The sequence below is a fragment of the Chrysemys picta genome, chromosome 25 (genome assembly GCF_011386835.1).
Source record: "Chrysemys picta bellii isolate R12L10 chromosome 25, ASM1138683v2, whole genome shotgun sequence".
Classification (NCBI taxonomy): domain Eukaryota; kingdom Metazoa; phylum Chordata; order Testudines; family Emydidae; genus Chrysemys; species Chrysemys picta.
The window spans coordinates 13,956,642-13,978,785 of NC_088815.1; the positions used below are offsets into that span (position 1 = coordinate 13,956,642).

At 53.6% G+C, this 22,144-nt stretch overlaps 1 protein-coding gene across 8 annotated transcripts in view; it reads right to left on the reverse strand.

Annotated features, from left to right (window-relative positions):
• ABHD8 (abhydrolase domain containing 8) overlaps positions 1-21,264 on the reverse strand; it is a 27,384-nt gene extending 6,120 nt beyond the window's left edge. For 2 of the 8 annotated variants that reach the window (XR_010594885.1, XM_042861959.2), the window contains exons 1-3: positions 11,298-11,522; positions 3,663-4,410; positions 291-461 (exon numbers count right to left, since the gene is read on the reverse strand). Coding sequence is in view for 7 of the 8 variants with exons in the window: in XM_042861959.2 (XP_042717893.2) it covers positions 291-461; positions 3,663-4,410; positions 11,298-11,331 (953 nt within the window). In the remaining variant the exon portion in view is untranslated. Of the gene's footprint in view, positions 1-290; positions 462-3,662; positions 4,411-4,705; positions 5,010-11,297; positions 11,528-20,941 lie in introns of those variants that run through there. The other 6 variants (XM_065578215.1, XM_005278936.5, XM_042861962.2 and 3 more) reach the window with 6 other exon arrangements.
• Positions 21,265-22,144: the final 880 nt, after the last annotated feature.

Genomic DNA, 22,144 nt, shown 5'->3' on the forward strand with positions numbered 1-22,144 from the left:
AGGCCAGGCTGGCCCCTGTCATGGGTGCATACTAGCCCCTTCAGATGCCGTGCTCAGCGGGACAATAGGTGAAGCTGTGCACGAGGGGGGTGAGAAGCAGATGGGGGGAGCTGCTGCCAGATGTGGCTGCCCCTAGTCCTGGCACATCCCCAGTGCTGCCTCTGCCCTTGCTGGTACGGCCCGTCGTACCAAGCGGAGGTGGGGGCAGCTTTTCATACCCCTCTGCAAACCTCTCCCTCCCCAGGGTTAATTTGCTCCAGCAACAGCTGTCAGAAGCGTTGGCAACTCACTTGAGGAAGCTCCAGGCCAGGCAGGGGGACAGGCAGTGAAGGACGCAGGTTGGCATGTTGAAGATAGAGCACAGGCTGGGCTCCAGCGCGGTGGGGCCGCCCCCGTTGATCATGATCACCTTGTGGACCAGGTCCGGGTACTCGTGGGCTAGGAAGGTGCAGAAGGAAACCCTGCAAGGAGGAGACGGGACATTATCTGATTGGGCTCCCCACACACTGCTCTGCCAATCGCCCTTAATCCTCCCCTGCTAATCCAGTCCTACTGGAAACATGCGGGAGCCGAGGAACCCCAATATCACTGCTCCAGCTTGTACCATTTCCTTTGCCTGGGACACGTTCTGAGCCCCCGGGCCGGCGGGAGGGAGCTGCTCGGTTTAGTCCCACACCTGAACTCAACCTTCCCTGGGGAGCTGCTAGGCCATCTCTACCCTATAATTACTGGGGTCTGAATCACACCGACGCTCCAGAGCTGGGCCAGGAATGGCCTAATCCTCGCTGCACTGCAAATCAATCATCAGACAGCACGGATGAGAGTGTCCATCGCCCAAGGACCCGGGTGGCGGCGGGGGAGGGGGGTTCACCTCTGATCTACTTCCGAGCCAAGATCCCTTCATGTTCTACGGCTGCCTTTCAAACCTCATCCCCTTTCACTCCCCGGCTCTGAGTCAGTCTCTGTCTCCTCTATTCTCGTCCACGCCATTAAATACCTCGGGGGGCTGCAGCGAGGGCCTGCTCCCGCCCTGTCTTCGCACTGCTTAACTGCTGCCTAATTGACTTTCTTGGACTTACTGCTATTTATCGGGCCCCCTCCCTCTTGCAGGACAGGTCATCAGTGCCGCTTGGGAGCAGTCACTGCCCCTTCGGCAGCCTCCCCGGAGGTCACAAGTGGGGGTCTTTGTGCAGCCTGGCTTCCACCATTAGAGCGCGGAGGGGAGGGGAAATGGTGCTGATCATAAGTGAAATGAGGTTTCCAGGCCTCAGTTTAGACTAGTGGGTGACCAGACAGCAAGTGTGAAAAATCGGGACCGGGGGTGGCGGGTAATTGGCACCTATCTAAGAAAAAGGCCCAAATATGAGAACAGTCCCTACAAAATGGGGACATCTGGTCACCCTAGTTTCGACGCTGGTAGACGATGCGTATTGGTCCTGCCCGGAAAACAAGAGCTGGTGGGATGAGCTGTCTGGCTCTGCCTCACTGCCAGGAGCACTAGGGCTGCAAGCCCCCGGGGCAGGATCGAAGCTGGACAGGCCAAGGGGGTGGGAGCGAGCTACAGAAACGTGCAGGTGCGGTTTCCCAGATCAGGTCTGCCACAAGCCCTTTGTGCGATGAGGTGGCTGGTCTCAGCTCAGGTGCCTGCAGCCCAGGACTTTCGCCCCACCGGCCGCTCTCCAGCCCTCTCGTCCGTCGGCGCTCTCAGCAGAGAGGCCAAGGACGGGAAGCGCCCTCCCCTGCGGGAGAAGCACATGCTGTGGGGAGCCTGCGCAGGCTCCTTTCGCTCCCCGGGCAGCAGTGAAAAGGGGGAGCGGAGCTGACACTCTGGCCAACCAGCACGGCACAGCCCCCCAGAGCGCACGTTTAGGGCCTGTGATCGGGGGATGCAGACTGAATCCGCCTGGGGGTAGGGAGCATGCACCAGTTGACAAGAGGCAGCAGGAGATGCACTGGGCTTTGCTGCAGCTACTGCTGGGTTTGCAGAGTTCCCTCCCAGATTTAAGAACCAAATAAAAAATAATAATCAAGGGAGCAGGAAGGAGGCTGACTACTCCCAGCCACCCCTGACAGAGTCACAGACAAGGAGCCCGCTGGGGAGAATCTATCATTAAAGATAGGTTTCAGAGTAGCAGCCGTGTTAGTCTGTATCCGCAAAAAGAAGAACAGGAGTCCTTGTGGCACCTTAGAGACTAACAAATTTATTAGAGCATAAGCTTTCGTGGACTACAGCCCACTTCTTCGGATGCATATAGAATGGAACATATATTGAGGAGATATATATACACACATACAGAGAGCATAAACAGGTGGGAGTTGTCTTACCAACTCTGAGAGGCCAATTAATTAAGAGAAAAAAACTTTTGAAGTGATAATCAAGCTAGCCCAGTACAGACAGTTAAAGAGTGTGAGAATACTTACAAGGGGAGATAGATTCAATGTTTGTAATGGCTCAGCCATTCCCAGTCCTTATTCAAACCGGAGTTGATTGTGTCTAGTTTGCATATCAATTCTAGCTCAGCAGTCTCTCGTTGGAATCTGTTTTTGAAGTTTTTCTGTTGTAATATAGCCACCCGCAGGTCTGTCACTGAATGACCAGACAGGTTAAAGTGTTCTCCCACTGGTTTTTGAGTATTTTGATTCCTGATGTCAGATTTATGTCCATTAATTCTTTTGCGTAGAGACTGTGTACATTGGCCAAACCGGACAGTCTCTACGCAAAAGAATTAATGGACATAAATCTGACATCAGGAATCAAAATACTCAAAAACCAGTGGGAGAACACTTTAACCTGTCTGGTCATTCAGTGACAGACCTGCGGGTGGCTATATTACAACAGAAAAACTTCAAAAACAGATTCCAACGAGAGACTGCTGAGCTAGAATTGATATGCAAACTAGACACAATCAACTCCGGTTTGAATAAGGACTGGGAATGGCTGAGCCATTACAAACATTGAATCTATCTCCCCTTGTAAGTATTCTCACACTTGTTATCTAACTGTCTGTCTGTACTGAGCTAGCTTGATTATCACTTCAAAAGTTTTTTTCTCTTAATTAATTGGCCTCTCAGAGTTGGTAAGACAACTCCCACCTGTTTATGCTCTCTGTATGTGTGTATATATATCTCCTCAATATATGTTCCATTCTATATGCATCCGAAGAAGTGGGCTGTAGTCCACGAAAGCTTATGCTCTAATAAATTTGTTAGTCTCTAAGGTGCCACAAGGACTCCTGTTCTTCTTTTTATCATTAAAGAGACAGGCCACACAGCTCCCCCACCGATCAGAGCCAGAGCGTCAGAGGTCTATATGCATTACTGCTTCCTCTGGCTGCAACCTGGGCTGCTAGTTTCCTTGACGGGACAACGGGCCAGCTGCATGGGGGGCTTCCCCCACCTTCCACAGGGCCAGTCCAGGAGTAGCCCAGTAGTGTGATCCAGCTTGATGGGTGGGTGGGCCATGAGACCGGATGGACCGATCTGGAATTGAAAGACCTCTAGTCCTATCATCTTTCTTTCAGCGGTGAGTCCTGACCCACACGGTGTGTTGAGAGACCCATTCACTAGGGAAGACTATGCTGGGGTGGGGAGTTACCCGCCCCAATCTCTCCCCTCCTGGGCACCCGCCGTGCCAGCCTCCCTGCCGCCCGCCAGTGCCTTACCCATACGAATGGCCTATCAGAATGTTCCTCTTCTTTGCATATCGCTTGAAGACGGCCCTCATGTCCTCGGCCAGGGCGTAGAAGGTGTAGGCGGCCGCGATCTGAGGGGCGGAGCTAGAGCCATGTCCGGCCAGGTCCGGGGCCACCACCTCGTAGCCCAGCTTGCTGAAGAAGTCCAGCTGCTCCTTCCAGATGTCCAGGGAGCCGCCCACGCCGTGGATGAAGAACAGCACCACGTCGCTCTGCGTCCCCTTGCAGCTGCTGATCTGCTTCTTGCAGTCGATGTTGACAACCTTCTTGGGCTTGCGCTTCCGGCGCTTGCCGGGCGCTGGAGCCTGCCGGGCGCCGGAGGCCGGGTTGGCAGCAGTGCCCTGGGTGGAGGCATTGCCGGCAACGTCCGAGAGCTCCAGTTCCATGGTGCTCTGGGGCTCCACAGGGCCGTTCTGGCAGTGCAGGAGCTCGGAGCGGATGGCATCGCCCAGGTTCTCGATCACCAGCTGCCCGTTGCGGTAGAGGGTGATCTTGCGCTTACAGTGCACCATGCCCCGCTCGGGCCCCTCCTCGGGCCCCTCCTCGGACTGGCGGGTGGGCAGGGTGTGTTTCACCCGCAGGACCCTCCCGGGCTTCACCTCCAGGAAGCTGTAGCCGTCGCTGGACTCAACGCTGTCCACGGGCCCCACCGCGTTGGTCGTCTTGCCCATCAGGCAACACATGATCCCATCGGCGATACTGGTCAGCATGATGCTTCCTGGGAAGGGGCGAAAGGCAGGCCAGAAGGAGAGCTGTTAGCAAGGAGACCGACTCCCACTGAACCCATCCGCTCCCCCGGGGCTCCCATCTGCAGCGGGGTGTGACTCAGCTGAGGATCTGGCCTGTCTCAGAGAGCCAAGCAGCCAAGTGGGAGCAGGACACGACTGAGTCTGGTTCTTCTCTGCCCTGCACTGCGTGTCCTCGCCCTCTTTGTCACCCTCTTTGTCACCCTCACCCGAAATCAGAAGAAAGAAATCCCCAATGTGGCCCCAGGGGCCTGATTCTGCTCTTACTTACACTGGTGCGAATCAGCAGGAAGTCGAGCCAGAGGAGTCGCCCGGGGTAAAGGAGATCAGAATGGGGCCCACGGGCTCTGGGCAATGCGCATTTCTCCTGCTTTGGAGACGGTAAGTGTGGAGTATTAGCACAGATGCCCCCCCTGGCAGAGACACTGCAAATGCCCAGATGGGGCACTGGCGACGTGACGCAGCCCGAGTCTCTCCTCGTGCTACTGGAGCGCCAGCAAAGTCACCTCCGGGAAAGTCAGAGGAGATTCAAGTCCCGTGAACGGTGTCAGAAACAGAACCCCGGTGTCCTGACTCCCAAAACACAATAACAGCCCCCCCCCCTTCCTGCTGCCCAGGTCACCAGACACATGCTTTGCAGGCGATTGAGAAATACCCTTTGATTTATCTAGTCCCCTTTCGTCAGGACTCCTGGGCCTGACTTGCTGAGTGGCTGTGGATAAGTCCCTTCCATTGATGGCAACTGTGATTAAGCAAGTGTGACGCACAGCCAGCCCGGCTGGAGAGAAACTCAAGTGGCAATAAACCAGCGTCTAGATAGCAACAATCCCTGGCATCTCACAGCCACCCAGACTGGCAGAGACAGGCCCCAGAGGAGCTATGCATCTAGGTCACCACACACACACACACACTCATGCTAATTCTACTCCTTTGCTCTTGCCTAGCACCCACACACCCCAAAACACTTTACAGACACACTCGTTAATCAGAACTTACAACAAACATGGGAGGAGAGGAAGATTATTACGGTCATTGGCACAGAGAAGGGACTTGCCTGAGCCCACAGGTCAGGCTGTGCCCAGCTGGGAGTTTAAACCTGAAACATCCCCACCCTCTGAGGAGGGGCCGATTCTGCTAAGAAAGGGTTAAGTGGGTTCTGGACAGAAAGAAAGAGAGCGAGGATCTAGGGTGTGGGCTGAGCAGGCCTGAGGGAGGAACAACAGGTGTAGCCAAGCCTGAAGGGAAGGCTTGAGCTGGAATTTAGGTTACTGCTAAAGCCAAATCCCAGGAAGGGGCGAGTTTATCTAGATTTGAATGGTCTGAATAACACATCTCCCGTCAAAACCACCAGTACAAATATTGGGAGCTTGAAATTACAGGGAAGGGAGTTGGAGGGTTTAATTACAGTCATTCCCTAAACCAAGTCTGAAAACCATGTGGAAGGGGAGTTTGCGGGAGCTGTAACTGTGGCTCCCCTTCCTCAGGGGGTGGGAGGGATTCTTACTGGCGTCCCAGCCTCGCACCAAGGACCAGACCTTAGAACTTGAAGGCCCAGCTGAGGATACAGATCAGTGCGAGACCATCCTGGTCCAGGCCACCCCCAGTAAGAGGACCCAGGCCAAGCTACGATGTCTGCTTTCACCATCCCAAACCAGCGAGAGCCTGGAGGGGGCCTCTCTTAGCCTGTGAACTCTCTGGAGCAGGGGCCATTGGGGCAACATTGAGCATTGCTGGTGTGTAACAGGGCAACCGGCCAGCCTGCGACACCTGCCTGGGCTGTGGGACTGAAAAGGGGGAAAGCCCAGCTGAGAGCTGGTTGGAGAGGAGGGTTCCTGCAATCTTGAGCCTCCAGGTGGGAAGCCCAAGTCACTGCTCCCCAGAGAGGCTTCTGCAGGGAAAAGACTGCGGCCAGGTGGGGCTGGGAGTGGATTGACGAAGGGCCCAAGTGAGGTGGAAGAGCTCTTGGGTGGACTCTTGTTATCCCAAAAAGGGGCCTGGACCCTGAGAGTGACCCTGCTGGAGGGCTGAGAAGCCCCGGAAGGGATGGAAAACCCTGGTGAGGAGAAACCGGAGGCAGGGACCATAGAGCCCCCCTGGCCATGAGGGGGTGCTTTGGAGGGGCACTGCCTGCGTAGAGGGGCCCCGATCCTGACCAAGGCCTCTGGGCACAACCTATTAAATACCAATAGGGGATGGGATGTGGCGACTTGCCCCTGCAGCGCGCTGGTTCAAAGGCAGCCCAGGTTGGCAGGGGCTGACAGACGTAACCATCGGGTGGCCCCTATGTGAAATGAGTTGGTGGGTCTCCGTTCAATCGGCACTACATGCCCCCGCCCCGCTGGCTGGCCGTTCTCAGTGGGGAGGCCAAGGGTGAAATAAGTCCTGGAGACTGGGCTCCTCTCTCGCCCCAGGGGTGGCTCTTCCAGCTCTGTGCTGAGACGTCAGCAGGCTCGGGAGAGGGGACGCTTGCCCATCACTGTCCCAGTTCTGTGAAAAAGCAGGTGACTTCTAGCTCCAGGGCTGCCAGTTGGCTCAACATCCACCTGTGTCCAAATCTAGCCGCTGTGAGCCAAGGTGACTGCGAACGTCCCGGCTGCTGCCAGTCAACAATGCGCTGGGGCGAAAGCAGCCGCGCTACCATCCAGCTCCCTGGCCCCGTGTGTCTCTGGAGCAGAGTCTCCTATTCCCCCCTCCCCACAGCTGGCTCGCCAAGACAACAGTGGCCGTTCCCGTGTCCCAGTTAGACACAGAGCTGCTTTCCCCAGAGCGCCCTGCAATGCTGCGACATCCAGGAGAAACAGCCCATCCTATGCAAGTACTGGACGCTGGAGTAAGGTGTCGGAGGGCTGCAGTAACTCTACTGCCAGCTGTAAGGTGCTGGCTCTTTACTGAAGAATCCTCATGTCCTCCTGGGTCCTCACCAGAGGTCCCCATGGTTGCAGGAGTGAGTCTCAATCCAGGCCTCTGGATCAGAAACTGCCGGGGTTGCTGTGAGTGCTGCAGCATCTTTGTGTCTGGAGAACTCTTCTGCCAGCCTGCGTCCCTCCTCCCGCCCGTCCGCAGTGGGCACGTGGGCCAAGCCAGTGGCCATGAAGAGCAGGAGGCACGGGGGGAATCCAAGCGATGTAGAGTCAGGGTTACAGGGAAAGCTGCAAAATACTTGTGGAACAAGCTTTCACCCCAATACACAAATGTGAGGTGGGAAGGAGGGAAAATGGCAAAGGTCACAGCAAAGGGTTCAAAAAAGAACTCGATAAGTTCACGGAGGACAGGTCCATCAATGGCTATTAGCCAGGCTGGGCAGGGACGGTGTCCCTGGCCTCTGTTTGCCAGAAACTGGGAAGGGGTGACAGGGGATGGGTCACTGGATGATTCCCTGTTCTGTTCATTCCCTCTGGGGCACCAGGCACTGGCCACTGTCGGAAGACAGGATACTGGGCTGGATGGACCATTAGTCTGACCCAGTCTGGCCATTCTTACGTTCTGTTCAAACCTGCTCTGATCCCCCAGAGACGTCGCCTGCACCTGTCTCGAGGAGAGCCGGGGTGACTGCAAGCCAGGGACTCAGCTCAGCGTGTGTAGCTATGAGGGGGGAGTGGGGGGGCATTTTGGCACCAGTAAGATGGGATACACGGGAGAGTCGCTCCTAGCTGCTGTGGCACTGGGATGCTAGATTGTGCACTGGGGGGGAATTCACGCCAGGGCAGGGAGACAGCAAAGTTAGGCTCCCATGGACCGAAGAGGAACAGAGGCCTTGTGGGTTTTAAGTGATACCTGGCCCCTCGGCACAGGGGTCAATTTCACCCCATATGTTTGGAGATCTGAACTCAGTGCAATAGCACCAGTGTAGCCACCCTCAGTGCAATGAGCTCCTACTAGCCATGCTCTCAAGTCCTGCAACCTGCCGCTCTGGAAGGTGGGCCAGGGTCATTATCCCTGTTACTGATGGGGAAACAGGCCCAGCGAGGTGGTAGGACCTTGCTCAAGGGGCAAAGCAGGGAACAGAAGCTGGGAGTTCCTGGCACCCACTCTAATGCTCAGCCCTCCAGATAAAACAGTAGGTCACAGGATCATCCCCCTGTTGGAAGAAGGACGAGGGGGATGGTGTCCTACGGTGGGATGGCCCTTTGAGGGGGCGTGGCTTGCACCCCACCTGTGACTAATTAGCTGCCTCCCAGGTGAATAGTCTGAGGCCAGGTGATAAGATTCAGGTCACCTGGTCCTTGGCTACAAGGCTATCAAGCAGCCGCTGGGAGTGAGCCAGGCCAGCCCCTGTGGAGAACAGGGCCAGGTGTAGCTGCTGGATTTATGTCAAACTGTCGGATGTGGAGAAGCAAAACCCAACGCCGAAGAACGGGGACTGAACCGCTGCTGTTGGATGACCTGGCTTACGGGGGGGTGTTTGGTGGTGCGGAGGGAGGCTGTTCCATGCAGATGGGAACAGGAGACGGAAGCCCAGAGGGCGAGAGGAAGAGCTCGTCTATTACCCAAGTTCATCTGTAATCTGAATGCCAAGAGCAGTTACAGAGGGGATCCTGGGAACGTAACCTGGGTCGGAAGTGACTCTGACTGGCACAGCACAGACACCCACCATCCCCGCAGAGAGCGGCCCCAGGACCCAGGTAAAGGATCCGCACCCAGATATCTGTGTCGACCTGACCCCCTCCCTGCAGGAGCCAGGCAGCCCGTAGGACGGAGTCCCTGCAGGGGGGCTCGGGAGATCCCCCCTCCCGCTGGGCAGGCTGAAGTGCATTTCTTATTTACCAAGCCTGGGCTGGTGCGTGAATTATTGATGCTGATGGGCTGTTAGGGCAGGAGAGCACAGCTGGATCCATTGCTGTGCAGAGGGGGCTGGTTGTTGAGTGCTCCCCCCGCCAGTAACTAATGCCTGCACTTACTGCCAGCCAGACACAAGTCCCTGCAGAATGGAGGGAGGGAAGCACATGCTTCCAGCAGGGAATTAAGCGTATAAATTCCAGCAAGGCTATCAGGAGCTGGCCACTTCACTCCACCAACGCACTTCAAACCCACCCGCCGGCAGGATGACAAGAGCTTTGTTCACAGACGGCAGGAGAAGGAATTAGTGCAATCAAATAAATCCTGGGGGACAGGTGGTCTCGTGGTTGGACCAGGGGGTGGAAGTCAGGACTCCTGGGTTCTGTTCTCAGCTTTGGGTGAGGAACAGGTGCTGGAGGGCAAAGCAAGGGACTCTGCCTCAGGACTCCTGGGTTCTAGACCCATCTGCAGTCTCCCACAGCTAGCTGTTTAACCAAGCTGAAGACAACGACCCCGCCCTGCCTCCCAGCAGGGACTGGTGTGGCTACACAGGTTCATCTTTGTAAGGGACCGGGAGGCCTTTGACGGGAAGAGAGGAGAGGAGCAGGGGGTGACTATAAGCTCGAGGGAAGAGACCCAAAACCTTTTTTACATGTTGGATCCTGTGCTCTTCTGCCCGTAATAACCTTGGCATTGCATTACAGACCCCCCCAGCACCCCGCACGCCATCTAGACTGTATCAGCCATCCCCCACGCCACAGGGGCTCCGACAAAGAACATCCAAACGCGCTCGATGGAGAATAAAACTTTCATCCATCAGAAATAACCTTCCCCCTCCCAGTGCCAGTCCAGAAGCTCTGATACCACGACGCCGGGCGCGGTACAAGAATCTGAGCGGAACAGACTAGATGTGCCACATGCCAGCTGAATATCAGCAGCTAGTCCCAGTAAGTGGTTTTGCCCAATCGGTCCCCAGCACAAGTGACCGGTCCTGGGGATTTCTCACCACAGGGGCAGCCTGTTTACGTCACACAGCTCATCTGAGCACCAGTTCCCTTAGCAAAGTCAGAGGGGAGTTTCCTGTCAATTCCCTTCTTCCTTTTGGGATAAGTAGCTACAATTCAGTTCTCTCCAAGCTCTGAAATCAAGGCTCAGAAAGTGGAAACCCCCCCACATATGGCGTGTAACAATTTGGACAGTGAAATGTACCAACAGGACTTGACATGTCGTCTCACCACAACTTCCTCCTGAATTCCTGACATCATGCCATTAGCCTAGATTGTGAACTCCCCATTGGTCAGGGACTGACTTACTGGTACCATGCCCAACACAACGGAGCCCAGACACTGGCTGAAACACACACACCCCGCCCTCTGGCGAGGCCACAGTCCAAATAATCAAACCATGGGGCTGCAGGTTTAGTTTTCCCATATTTTAGCTTGTGCCTGCTACAAACACACGTGCACACCATCTGCCAAGATCCATAACGCACAGCACAAGTGTGTACGTGTTCCTTAATTCCTGAATTATACCCCGCAAAGATCAGCCAAGGTACAACGTGCCCGATTCACTGGTACTTGTGTCACCCGTGCAAAGCAGGTGCAAGCTGCTACCCGATCGGAATGCACAGGGATCCCTGGCGGTGCAAGGTAAAGGAGAATCGGGTCCCACGTCTAAAGCTGCCGCGTCCCTTTGCTATCATGTCCGTGTTAGCAGAACCCAGGCGTCCCAAGGGGACACATTCAAACCTGCCTCCTATCAGGGTGACGGAGCATATAAAGACCCAGCTGCTCTGCTTTGTGCACTGAATACAGCAGCACCTCCAATGGCTCCTGGCCCTCAGAGTCATGGAAGTGGGTAACTGGACCCTAAGATCAGAGGGGTCGCCGGGTTAGTCTGGATCTGTAAAAAGCAAGAGTCCTGTGGCACCTTAAAGACTAACAGACGTATTGGAGCATAAGCTTTCGTGGGTGAATGCCCCCTTCGTCAAACACATGTAATGAATCCTGGGTCAGGCCCAGGTTAGTCCCCGTCTCTGCCCCAGCGAGGAAGAAGACACCAGTGGAGGCATTAGAGAACTTACCCTGAAAGCAGCCAGCCGGTCTCTCTCTTCCCATCACATGGTGGAGCAGCTACTGCAACCCTCACACAGGCCAGGCAATGTCAAGCCAGTGCCCTTGTGCTGTGATTTCTGGACCCAGCTGAGTTCATGTCTGGGCGTCCTCGGCTCCCCAGCGCAGACATGCCTCAGGGGCACCCGTGCCGGATGCGGCACAATCCCTAGAATGCCAAGATCTTTCTGGCAGCTTCCTAATCCTTGTAACTGTTAATAGCTGCACTAAACCAGCGTGTGTCATCCACCCCAGTTCTTTTTGCTCTTAAAGGGACAGCCCCTTCCCCGGCTGACACAGCAAACGGGAGTCAAAGCAGGAGACTTCCCAGCATATGAAAAGACGGGTCAGTGGGGTTAGACATGGGAATAACTGGGGGAAATTTTGGGGGTGGAGCCAGCAGCGTAAACTTGTTCTGCTGACCCCCGTTTTCAAACCGTTGGTGGATGGGGCACCACCCGGATCCTGAGTTCTAGTCTCATCTCTGCCACTGATCTGATGTGTGACCATGGGGGCAGATCACGTCTGCGTTCTATGCCTCAGTTTCCCCATCTGTAGTAGCCTTGCAAAGTGCTTTGAGATCGATGGATGAAAAAAGTAAATGCAGGAGCTAAGCTGTATTATTGAGGATCAGGTTTAAAGGGAATTTTGTCCAGCTGTTTTAAGGTCCCTGCCACAGTCGTGTCTTGTGACCAGCAGGGGTCAGTTCTGTCCTCCCACTAGGTCAAATACCTTTGGTGGGAGTTGGGGAAACTTCTTCTCTTTTGATTAAATGCAAGTCAGGATCCTTACCAACATGGGAACAGCGACCACAAATTGACCGAAAACAAGCTGAGAAACACCTGTGTCCTATCGAAATACATTAACCGACACCAGAGGTCAATCAGCACTGCCCGGCGCCTTCGGCACTTGGCACACCTGGGGCCAAGCAGGTTTAACAGCCTCCTACACAGAGATGGTAGCTTGCTGCACTCAGCTGCAGGACGAAGAGGAATCGGACCCTCTTTCCTTACCTGACCAAAGGCAAAGGGAGAGGCGTACACACCTTCGCTTGTTGGGAAAGGACACACCTTGCCATGACATGGCACTCAGCTATCCAGAGCCGGACTGGAACCCCCAGCTGGGAGAAGCCCTGACTGCCTTTCTGATGAACAGGAGACACTTTGCTCCACAGTGCTGCAGGTTTTATTGGCCTGCTTTGGAAGACAGGCAAGTTGGTGCCAGACTTGGGCTGGTGACCAAGGTCCCGTTAGAAGAGTTAAACCGACACTTTGCACCAAATGTCTCGCCTGGCACAGGCCTGGGGCCCTGTCAGAGCAGAGGACGGCGTCTGAGCTTCTGAGCAGTGGAGGCAGCGGTGAGGTATTGTCTGAGCACTTGCTCCAGGGCAAGATGGGATTGCAATTGCCACCCTCGCCCCTGCAACAGCGCTGCAAGGAAGCTGGTGCAGGAAATGTGGGCATGGGGGAAACGAGACTACCCCAGGGGGCCGGGAAGGACTGGCCACCGCTCCAAATCTGGGCTTTGTTATGGAAATGAAACAGCAACTAGCCCCTTGGCCAGGAGTCAAGGGCTGAATGGGGCCCGAGCTCCCCACCTACCCCAGAAGGGGGCTGCCAGGGCAGGGCTGGGCAGGGCAGAGGGCCCTGCCTCAGAGAAGGTAACTCTGCCACTGCCCGTGCTGACCCTGCTCCGAGCGTAGACAGGCTGTGGTCACCAGGCAGCATCGAGCCCAAAGGGTTAACGGTTCAAGCCCTGTTCTCATGCACCTCTGGTTCTGTTTGTTTGTTCTGAATACAGACAATAATTAGCTTAACTGCCTTTTAATTAAATGAGCCTCTGAATGAGAGCAGCAGATCCCACAGCCTGGCCTCCCTTCCCCCTGGCACGGCGGAAACCGACTGCCCCGTTCTGCCTTTGGCTCACTTGGCTAAATCCTCCCTCACCCCTTTGGGGCACCAGGCTGCAGGCTTAGTAGCCTGGATGGGAGACAGAAGAGGCCCATCGGTACCAGGGTCACTTTGAGGAGAGTTTGCCTCGGCTGCTCAGGGCGTCACTGGGGAAACAGAGATTTCTGGAATGCCCCTATAGAATATATACCTCCCCCTGACCCCAAATAAATCCCTCTCATTCTGCCCTTTCCTCCCCTCCCTGTGAGGCTCTCCAAGCCATGTACACACTTGAATTTTCCCAATACCCCTGTAAGTCGGGTATTATCGCCCCAGTGTTACGGACAGGGAAACTGAGGCATGGGGTGGGGCACAGAGGTCACATGGTGATTCAGCAGCAGAGCCAGGACTATAACCCCGAAGTCCTGACTCCAAGCCCGCCGCTCTAACTGCTACAAGTGCTCCTGCCACCCTGTCTGGCTGTGGATTTCTCCCCTTCCTGCCCTCTCTCCCCATCCCTCTTTGCAGTGTCCCTATGTTATTCATCTCTCAGTGAGCCTCGTTTCCCTCCTCAAGACCAAATGCCATCAGAAGGGAGTTAATAAGGCCTTTGATCTGGCAGCGCAGGACTGCGGCTCTCAGCAAATACTAATGGACAGGCTGCAGCGGGAGCCGAGCGGCTAAACGGATAAAGCGTCTCCTTCCCGCCTGCATTTGCTGCGGCTGAAGAAACCTGCTTTTCACAGGCTGAGCTGATCTCTTAAACGCTTTTGCAAGGCTGCTCCTTCCACTGCTGCATGGCTCCCGCCGCTTAGTCACACACACACATTCTGCTGACACTGTCTTCCCCACGGCCAAGATGGTGTTCACAGCTCCTCCACCGGGGGGGGGAAGGAACCGTCTGGACCATTTTACCTGCCCAGGCACAAACCTTACTTGGCCTCCCTCCCTTTCCCGTGAAGATGGCTCAGGACAGCTGGGGAGGTCTCCCTTGCCCATCAAAAAAATGTACTCTCCCAGGCAAGCAGATTTTTGCAAGATTGCACACGTGTATGAGCCAACCCCACTCTCTTCAGTTCCCCTGCAAAGCAAGGAGAAGCTGTGACCATCAGGCTGAGCAAGACCCAGACTTCCTCAAGAGGAAAGGAGTGCTGAGCCTTGTCTCTGACTTGCTCCTAATGGACAGAGGGCGGTGCTCAGTCTTACCCATCTCGCCCTTCAACAGGTCTCTGCGGCATCTTGGCTCACCTGATCCTGGCCCCCAGGATGCCAGATTCCCTACAGCTGTTAGTGGGTTACAGACAGAAATCCTCCCTTCCCAGTGCTCCCCACCCCTGCTGAATTGGGAGCATTGATCACTGAGCCTGTCCAGAAGAATCCTGCTGTTGCTTCTCTAGTTCCTTTCCTACACGGACCTCAGAGCACTTTGCAGACATTCATTAATGCAGCTTTACTCACCCGCCACCTCCCAAGAGGCCTGTGCTACCCCATAGTACAGCTAGGGAAACCGAGGCACGGAATTTACACCCTGAGTCAGGAAGAGAAGTGAGACCAGATCACAGGAAGCCTGCCTGCCAGCTCGCTCTAGCCACGGGGTGACACATGCTGAACGAATAACATGGCTATTACATCAGCTGCAGAGAAGAAATAAATCCAAGGGGTGGTAGAAATGGGAGTTTTCAGCAGTTCACTACAGGGACACTTACTCACTCACATGGGGCTGACCGGCTCAGCAGATTCGGGGGTAGGGCGCTCAGTCCTGCCCACCTCCTCTCCATATTGCCAGTGGGGCTCTAATCACGATTGAGAGGGACCCCTACTGAAAACCCCAGGAACCAAATCATCCAAAGGCTTCCAAATCCCTCCCCACACATCAGAGTGAAGACAGGATGACAGAAACCAAGGCAGAGCTTGTCTATTTCACAACCTGCTGAGACAGCCCTTGGAAGATTTTCTCCCTAATTCTTCCCATTGTGCTGGGTGCCTGACTCCCACCTGGCAATGCTCAGCGTGGGACAGCGCTCAGCCATCAGCCCTGACAACCGGCAAATTAGCACAGCTGCAAAGCCCAGAGTCAGCAAAACTCAGCCGCTAATGAGGCTGGACTGCGATAGGGAAAGGCAGAACGGAAGGAAGCCGGGTGCAGTGCAGGGATCGTGGTCTGGAAGGAGACCCCCTCGGCCTTCTCTGCACTAACCTCTTTCCTAGATTCTCTCCCTCTTGCACTGCTCAGACCCTACTGAAATGGTGGGAGGATTAGTGTAGCCAGAGCTGGAGTATATTTAAACCACAGGCTCAGAGGGGGGCTACAGGATACAGTGCTTATAACACCAGTAGGAGCGTCCCTACTAGGGTTCCCAATGTTGCTGGTGCCAGTGGGGCTGAAGCAGTGGTAGCCATGGGGTGCAATCTTTGCTTAGATTTCCCTAATAGAGCCAGGGCCCATGAGCGACGGAGTCAGTCTCAGATATCTCCCTGGACGATGACTCCACCATCCTTTCCCCATTGCAGAATCTTCCAGTTGAGAATCTCCAAGCCCTTTGCATGCTTTAAGTTGCACATCACCCTTGTAAGCAAGGCATCCTCCCCCATTTTACAAATGGGGAAACTGAGGTGCAGAGAGACATGACTTGTCGAAGGTCACAGAGGGAGCCGGTGGCAGAGCCTGGAATAGAATCCAGGAGTCCTGACAGCCAGTCCTCTGAACTCCTAGGCTACCAGGAGCCAAAGACCTCAGACCTCACCAGAAAGGTCATTTTCCCGGGATTTCCAATAAGGGTTTGGATTTAAGCTATGCCCTCAATAACACGAGGTATTAATGATCTCCGTATGGGTAATAGACTAGTGAACTTAATAGGATTTCTGGCTGATCTGCTAGAATTTGATTCATTTACCAGGATAAACTCAATTAGCCCATCTCGCTCATTTCCAGACCTGATTTCCTTGGAAACTTTCCATCACCATGTCTCAGGCAGGGACTCTGCTAGCTGGAGAGAGATTCACTGGAGAAGCAAATTCTCCTGCCTCTTCTCACCTCCTGACTCCAGATACACAGAGCAGCTCTCCAGCCTTCTCACAGTTGCTACCTGTCCCCATGTGGCTCATGGGCCTTCTCCGTGGTGCTAGCCCAAATCCTGCAGCAGGAAGGCTGCTTGTGCTGCAGATTAGAAGCCAGATATCACCATTGGCAGCAATGACACTGCTTAAGTGCCTGAGGCCAGCAGAACTAGGGGCCTGATCCAGAGTCCACCAAAGCCAATGGGAAGGATCAGAACCTAAGTCCCTAAGGAGAAGGGAAGCTGATAAATGCTTCTTTGGCTTAGGCCACGGATTGATTCTCAACCCCCTGCTGCCCATTTAACTCCTCCCTGCCCCCCCTCCCTACACTAGGCACAGATCAGGGGTGTTTGCTGACCAGGCAGAAAGAGGCTGAAGGAGAAAAATATAGATCAGGCAAAAACAGATGTGCAGAATGATGAAGCACCTCTCGGTGACAGAGCCCAAGCAATCACGTGTCGGTACGGGGACGTTCTTTCCACACTGTGAACTTTGAACATAGACGGAGCCCTCCCCACTCCCCAGTCTGTTCCTGACCTAACCGACTGACAGCGTCTTGGAGCCATTATCCCACCCCTTAGAGGAGGAGGAAACACTGCATTGGGGGAGGAAGAGTTAACTGCACAATCGACCAGAGAACTGGAGGAAAAGGATATTCCAGAACGGAGGCAGGCCCCCTCTGAACAACATAGGGCTGTTTCCTTTGAAGCCTCTTCAGCTGGGACACCTCTGCTCTTATATACCCAGCAGGGAAGGTTACTGGGAGCCCAGCAAACTCCAGCGCCGGCCTGCTGCTCAAACCAACACCCCCCCACCCCCCGCCCTCCTACAGGACAGGGCAGGGGATTGCTTCCAAACTCCTTCCTGATGATTAGCTTGGCGCTCCCAGCCCTTGCTCGGTAAAGGAATTCCTGGAAGCTGAGGAAAAGCCACCCAGCAAGTGTGGCAGATAAATATGGCATTTATATGAGCCCTTCAGCTGCTGTTCTCAGAGCACTCCACTCGGGGGGGGAAAATCCCCCAGCAAGTCAGTGGCAGAGCTGGGAACTGTCTCCAAGTCTCCCATCTCCCCCTCCCCTGCTCGAACCACCAGAGAACTCTGCCTTCCTCAAGGGCAGCCAAAACTCCAGGCCTCTTCTCTCCAGAGGATGAAAAGACTGAAAATGAAACCATATGGACTGTACAGAACTTTGTAAAGATGCTGGTAACCATGGCGACAAGCCCTGGGTACATTCATCTGCCATCCCCAGCACAAAGAATTGAGCACCAGTTACATAACGCCAGTCACAACAGTGAGTCAGGCGCCGAGCGTTATATAAACCCCCTTGTCTCTGCATCCCTGCCCCCTGCATAACCCGCCTGGGACAGGCTCAGTCGAAACATCACAGAGAAGGGATGGAGCAAAGTTGGAATCTTCTGCTTCAAGCCACTGCAGGGGCCTCGGGCTTCCTCTCCCCGAAACCCCTTTCATTAAGACTCTCGACAGAAATGTTACCACACGACCTCCAGAAGTCAAGACGGTATCCATTCAGCAGTCACAGTTCACTAAGGGCTCATCCAGACTGCAGAAGCAACAGTCTTGGGGATGGGGTTACCGCACGGTAGCCCCCAGACGGGGTTATTACAGCGTTTGATCTCTCTTGTGTGGATGAGACCAAAACAAGTTATAAGCATCTTCCCTGCCAGTACCACAGCTTCCCCTGGGAAAATGAGCCCTGATTCTGCAGTAGAGAGATGCCCAGGACCACCATGACGCTGAGGGGTAGTCCTGCGATAGAAACAGACACTCTTGTCTGCTCTCCAAGCCCAGGCTTGGTCTCCGAGCTCAGCTCTTGGGCCTTTTGCATTTGAATCACAAAGCTACTGCGGAGCCCCCTGACTTCTCTTCTCCCTGTCTTCCTCCCCCACTTCCAGGATGTTCGTGCCTGGCAGAACAGGCAGGCCGAGGAAAAACAACTTACTGACCTACTTTGAGCTGAAACGCCTTGCATTTTATATAACGTGATGGCAAAACATCACAGTCAGAGAAAAAGAGGGCCCAGATGCAAAGGGCGAGCTGGAGGGCAAGAAAAATGAGTCCAGTAACACTACGGCCATGCGTGCAAGGCTCACAGTACATGGGGTCAGTATGTCACATCAACACTTATACCGTACCCACCCCCAGAGAGGTGCTGGGCTAACAACCACCATCAACACCCTACTATACGGGATGACTAAGGGCCAAACCATCCCCTATGTGGGCTGTTCCAGGCCAGGATTTGCAAGGTTCCTGACTGATCATTCCATCAGGGACCTGGGTTGGCCTGCTCACAGCAGAGGAGGGGATCCCCAGAACTGCCTCCTGGCTTCTCTGGACAGCCACCGCAGCGCTGCCCCCCACAACTGGGACTGCCCGTCCTGCCTCTTTGGAAGGCTTGGGGGAACTAGTATAAATGAGAATGCCAGCAGGTCAGCTTTCATATCCAGCTGGCATTCAAGTTGATGAAAAGCGTCTTCCCCTGTTCTGCCCACAGTGCAGAATCCACAGGCCAAAGGGTGGGAAGGGGGTGGAAATGTCCTTTCACAGCCCCTCTGCATCCTTAGCTTTGGGCTTATCTTTGCTCACAGAAGTCAAGAGGAGTGTTTGACCCCAACAGATGAACCAAGAGTATTATTCACTGGGGAGCATGTCTAATGGTTAGAGCAGGAACCTGGAAGCCAGGAGATCTGGGTTCTTCTCCTGGCTTTGCCACTGACCTGCTGCGTGACCTTGGGAGAACTCACATCCCTTCTTGGTGCTTTAGTTTCCCACGCTGGGAGTAATATTTGCAGGGGAGTTGGGGGACTTAATATTTGTAAAGTGCCATGGAAATGGAGAGAGACATTAGATGTGCCAAAGCTGGAATTCTAATTGCAATAATCATTTGCTCCTCTCTCGTCCCTTCCATCCAAGAATCACAACTATGAATGGCGCTAAACAACACCCCAAGGAACATGCAAATATTGTTATTCTCCCTCCCCTCACACCCTCTTCTCCCCCCCCCGTGGAAAAAACTGAGGTACAGAGAAAACATTCAAATGTAATGCCAATTAAACAGGGATCTCTAATGAGCACACAGGAGCTAACAGTTTGCACCACTGATTTTTAGTGAGCCATCTCACTGCCTTTTAAGCAATGTTCCCACTGGGGAGGGAGCAAACATTCTGTATGGGGAAGGCTATCACCTGTGTTTTTTACATTGTGCCTGGCTTCTTGTATGCCAGAGGTTCTCAAACGTTTGTCCCGGTGCCCCCTTTCACACAGCAAGCCTCTGAGTGCGACCCCCCCTAATAAATTAAAAACACTTTTTTATATATTTAACACCATTATAAATGCTGGAGGCAAAGCGGGGTTTGGGGTGGAGGTTGACAGCTCGTGACCCCCCCAGATAATAACCTCGCGACCCCCGGAGGGGTCCCGAACCCCAGTTTGAGAACCCCTGTTGTATGCTGATTGTATCACTAGTTGCTTTATTAGGATGCTGGGACGTATTTGGGAGAATTTTGCAAGCAATAGAAATGGGATCCCAAGAGAGTCAGATCAGCTTGCAGTTCTCACCAAGCCCTGAAAGGTGAAATTCTCAGCATACACAGGGACGTCGGTGCTGGAACTAGGGGGGCTGCCGCACCCCCTGGGTTGGAACGGTTTCCATTATAGACAGGGTTTACAGTTTGGTTCAATGGCTCTCAGCACCCCCACTATAAAACTGTTCCAGCCCCCTTGCACAGGGATGCAATTAAAATATGCGGCATCCTTGCAAGAAGCGGGGGAGGGGAAGTCCCATAGCCAGTGGCAGGACTTTGCTTTGGGCCCCACAGAATGACAATACAGACAAATTATGTTCAGAAGAGAAATGGCATCACACAAAAATAAAAGCCTCTGTAACATGGCCAGGCAGGTTGGGAGCCATGGCTAGCTAGCTGCCACACAAGACCTAGAGAAACACAAAAGATCATGCAATGCACAGTGACACAACCTGTATCTGACCCTTCCTGGATTTAGTGGTCAGTTCACCCCTTCATCTTCCCTTCCAGAGATATCCTGCTGGTTCACCCTTTCCCCTTGTTGTCTCCCCCCCCACACACACACACAAAATGCAGAGCCGCAAAATAACCCAGCTGCAATTCCTGAAGCAGCAAATGTCACAGCCCTGAACGACAGAAAGTAATGAACCAGTTGGAGAAGGAAGGAAAAAAAAACCCCAAACAAGTCCAAATCAATACATTAAGATGCCCCCCCCGCCTCCTTCCCAAACCCCAAAATCCAAGCAGATCTGCAATGCACGGCAACAGTGGTGTCTTGCTCAGAGCCAACGATAATTTACTGCAATTGCATCACAACAGGAGATGCATGCCCCTAAGTTTTGCTGGTGGGTAGCTTTTTCCCCTGCCTAAGCATGCATGGATAATACAGCTATTTATGTGCAAACAACCTGGCATCACTCGGACAGTTACTGCCTTCCCCTAGTCTCCTGCGATCCGATTTAACGCCTCTCAAATCCCTTTTGATCTTAAGCTTCCGAGTGGGTCTTTTGGCCATTTTGCCTCCCGTGCAGAATACCTCCCTCCTCCTTTCCCCGGTGCATGACCCAAATTCCAGCTGTACATTCAGTCCCCTGTACAAATCGAGAGAGACAGAACATAATGCTCACCTCATTTATTGACAAGAATTGTCAGCGGTTGAGAGTGCAAATAAAAGGATTAATCTTGAAGAAAGCAAAAAGGGGGGAGGGAGAAAAGCCCAAGTCAGCAGCCGCCAGTGCAAGGAGCTAGCGCTGGCGGGATGCTCCGCTTCTGAGATGCTCTGATTACATTTTTTTTTTTTTGCATGTGCAGTAAGAACGATGGAGCCGTCCCTTCAGCTAAAATCATCTGCTTTAAAATGGAATCTCTCCTCCCATCTTCTTTCCATGAGCCATAGTGGAGGGGAAAACACCATAGCCTGGCTCTGGGGGATTTGGGGGACCTATGTGCCCTTGTATTCTGTAGCCATAGAGAAGCCCCTTCAATCCCTCCCATCGAGGAGGAGTTTCACGCTGACAGATAGGAAATCTTACCAATGGAAGCAAAAAGTCACCCAATTTACAGCCTATTGGAGAGCTTGGGAGAGAAAAAGGGGCAAGGGGACATGCCTTCCCCTCTAGGCCCTGGCATGGGGTGTAAAGTGCACTAGTCCTGAAGCTGGGAACCAGGACCTTTTTTTCAATTGCATGAGGGCGTCCCGCGTCTCTTGACACATCTCGAAGGAATCTGGCTATGTTTGTGACAATTTGGCCGTTAATCTCCTGAAAACACATTACTGCCAAGATCCTTCCAATTCATTCATATGATTTTATGAGTGTTGCCAACTCTCACGATTTCATCGCAAATATTTGGTGCTTTTTGTAAAGCAGCAGCTCTTGGATTCACGTGATTACGTGAGAATCTCAGCTGTCATGTAAAAACAAAAGTAAATTTCTGGCCCTCATTGTTTGTGCAGAAAAGTTTGAAAACATGACCCCCTGAAGAATATGACACTAAAAGCAAATAAAAAGATCTTATGAGTTTGGGGGATGGAGGGGGGCTGAATCATTCGTTTTGAGTGCTTGAGGATGGCAATATACAAAATGCAAACTCTTCTGACAAGCCAGCTATCTTTGCCTTCACCAATGGAAAGGAATGTTCTGAAAACAAGGCCTTTTCTTTAATGGTCAGACCAGGCAACCAGGAGCCAGGATTCCTGGGTTCTACTCCTGACTGCTGCCGACTCACTGTGTGACCTTGGGTGAGTCACTTGGCCTTTCTGTGCCTCGCTTTCCCTGCTCTGTAAAATGAGGATAATTATATTCACCTATACAGGAATGATTGGAGAATTA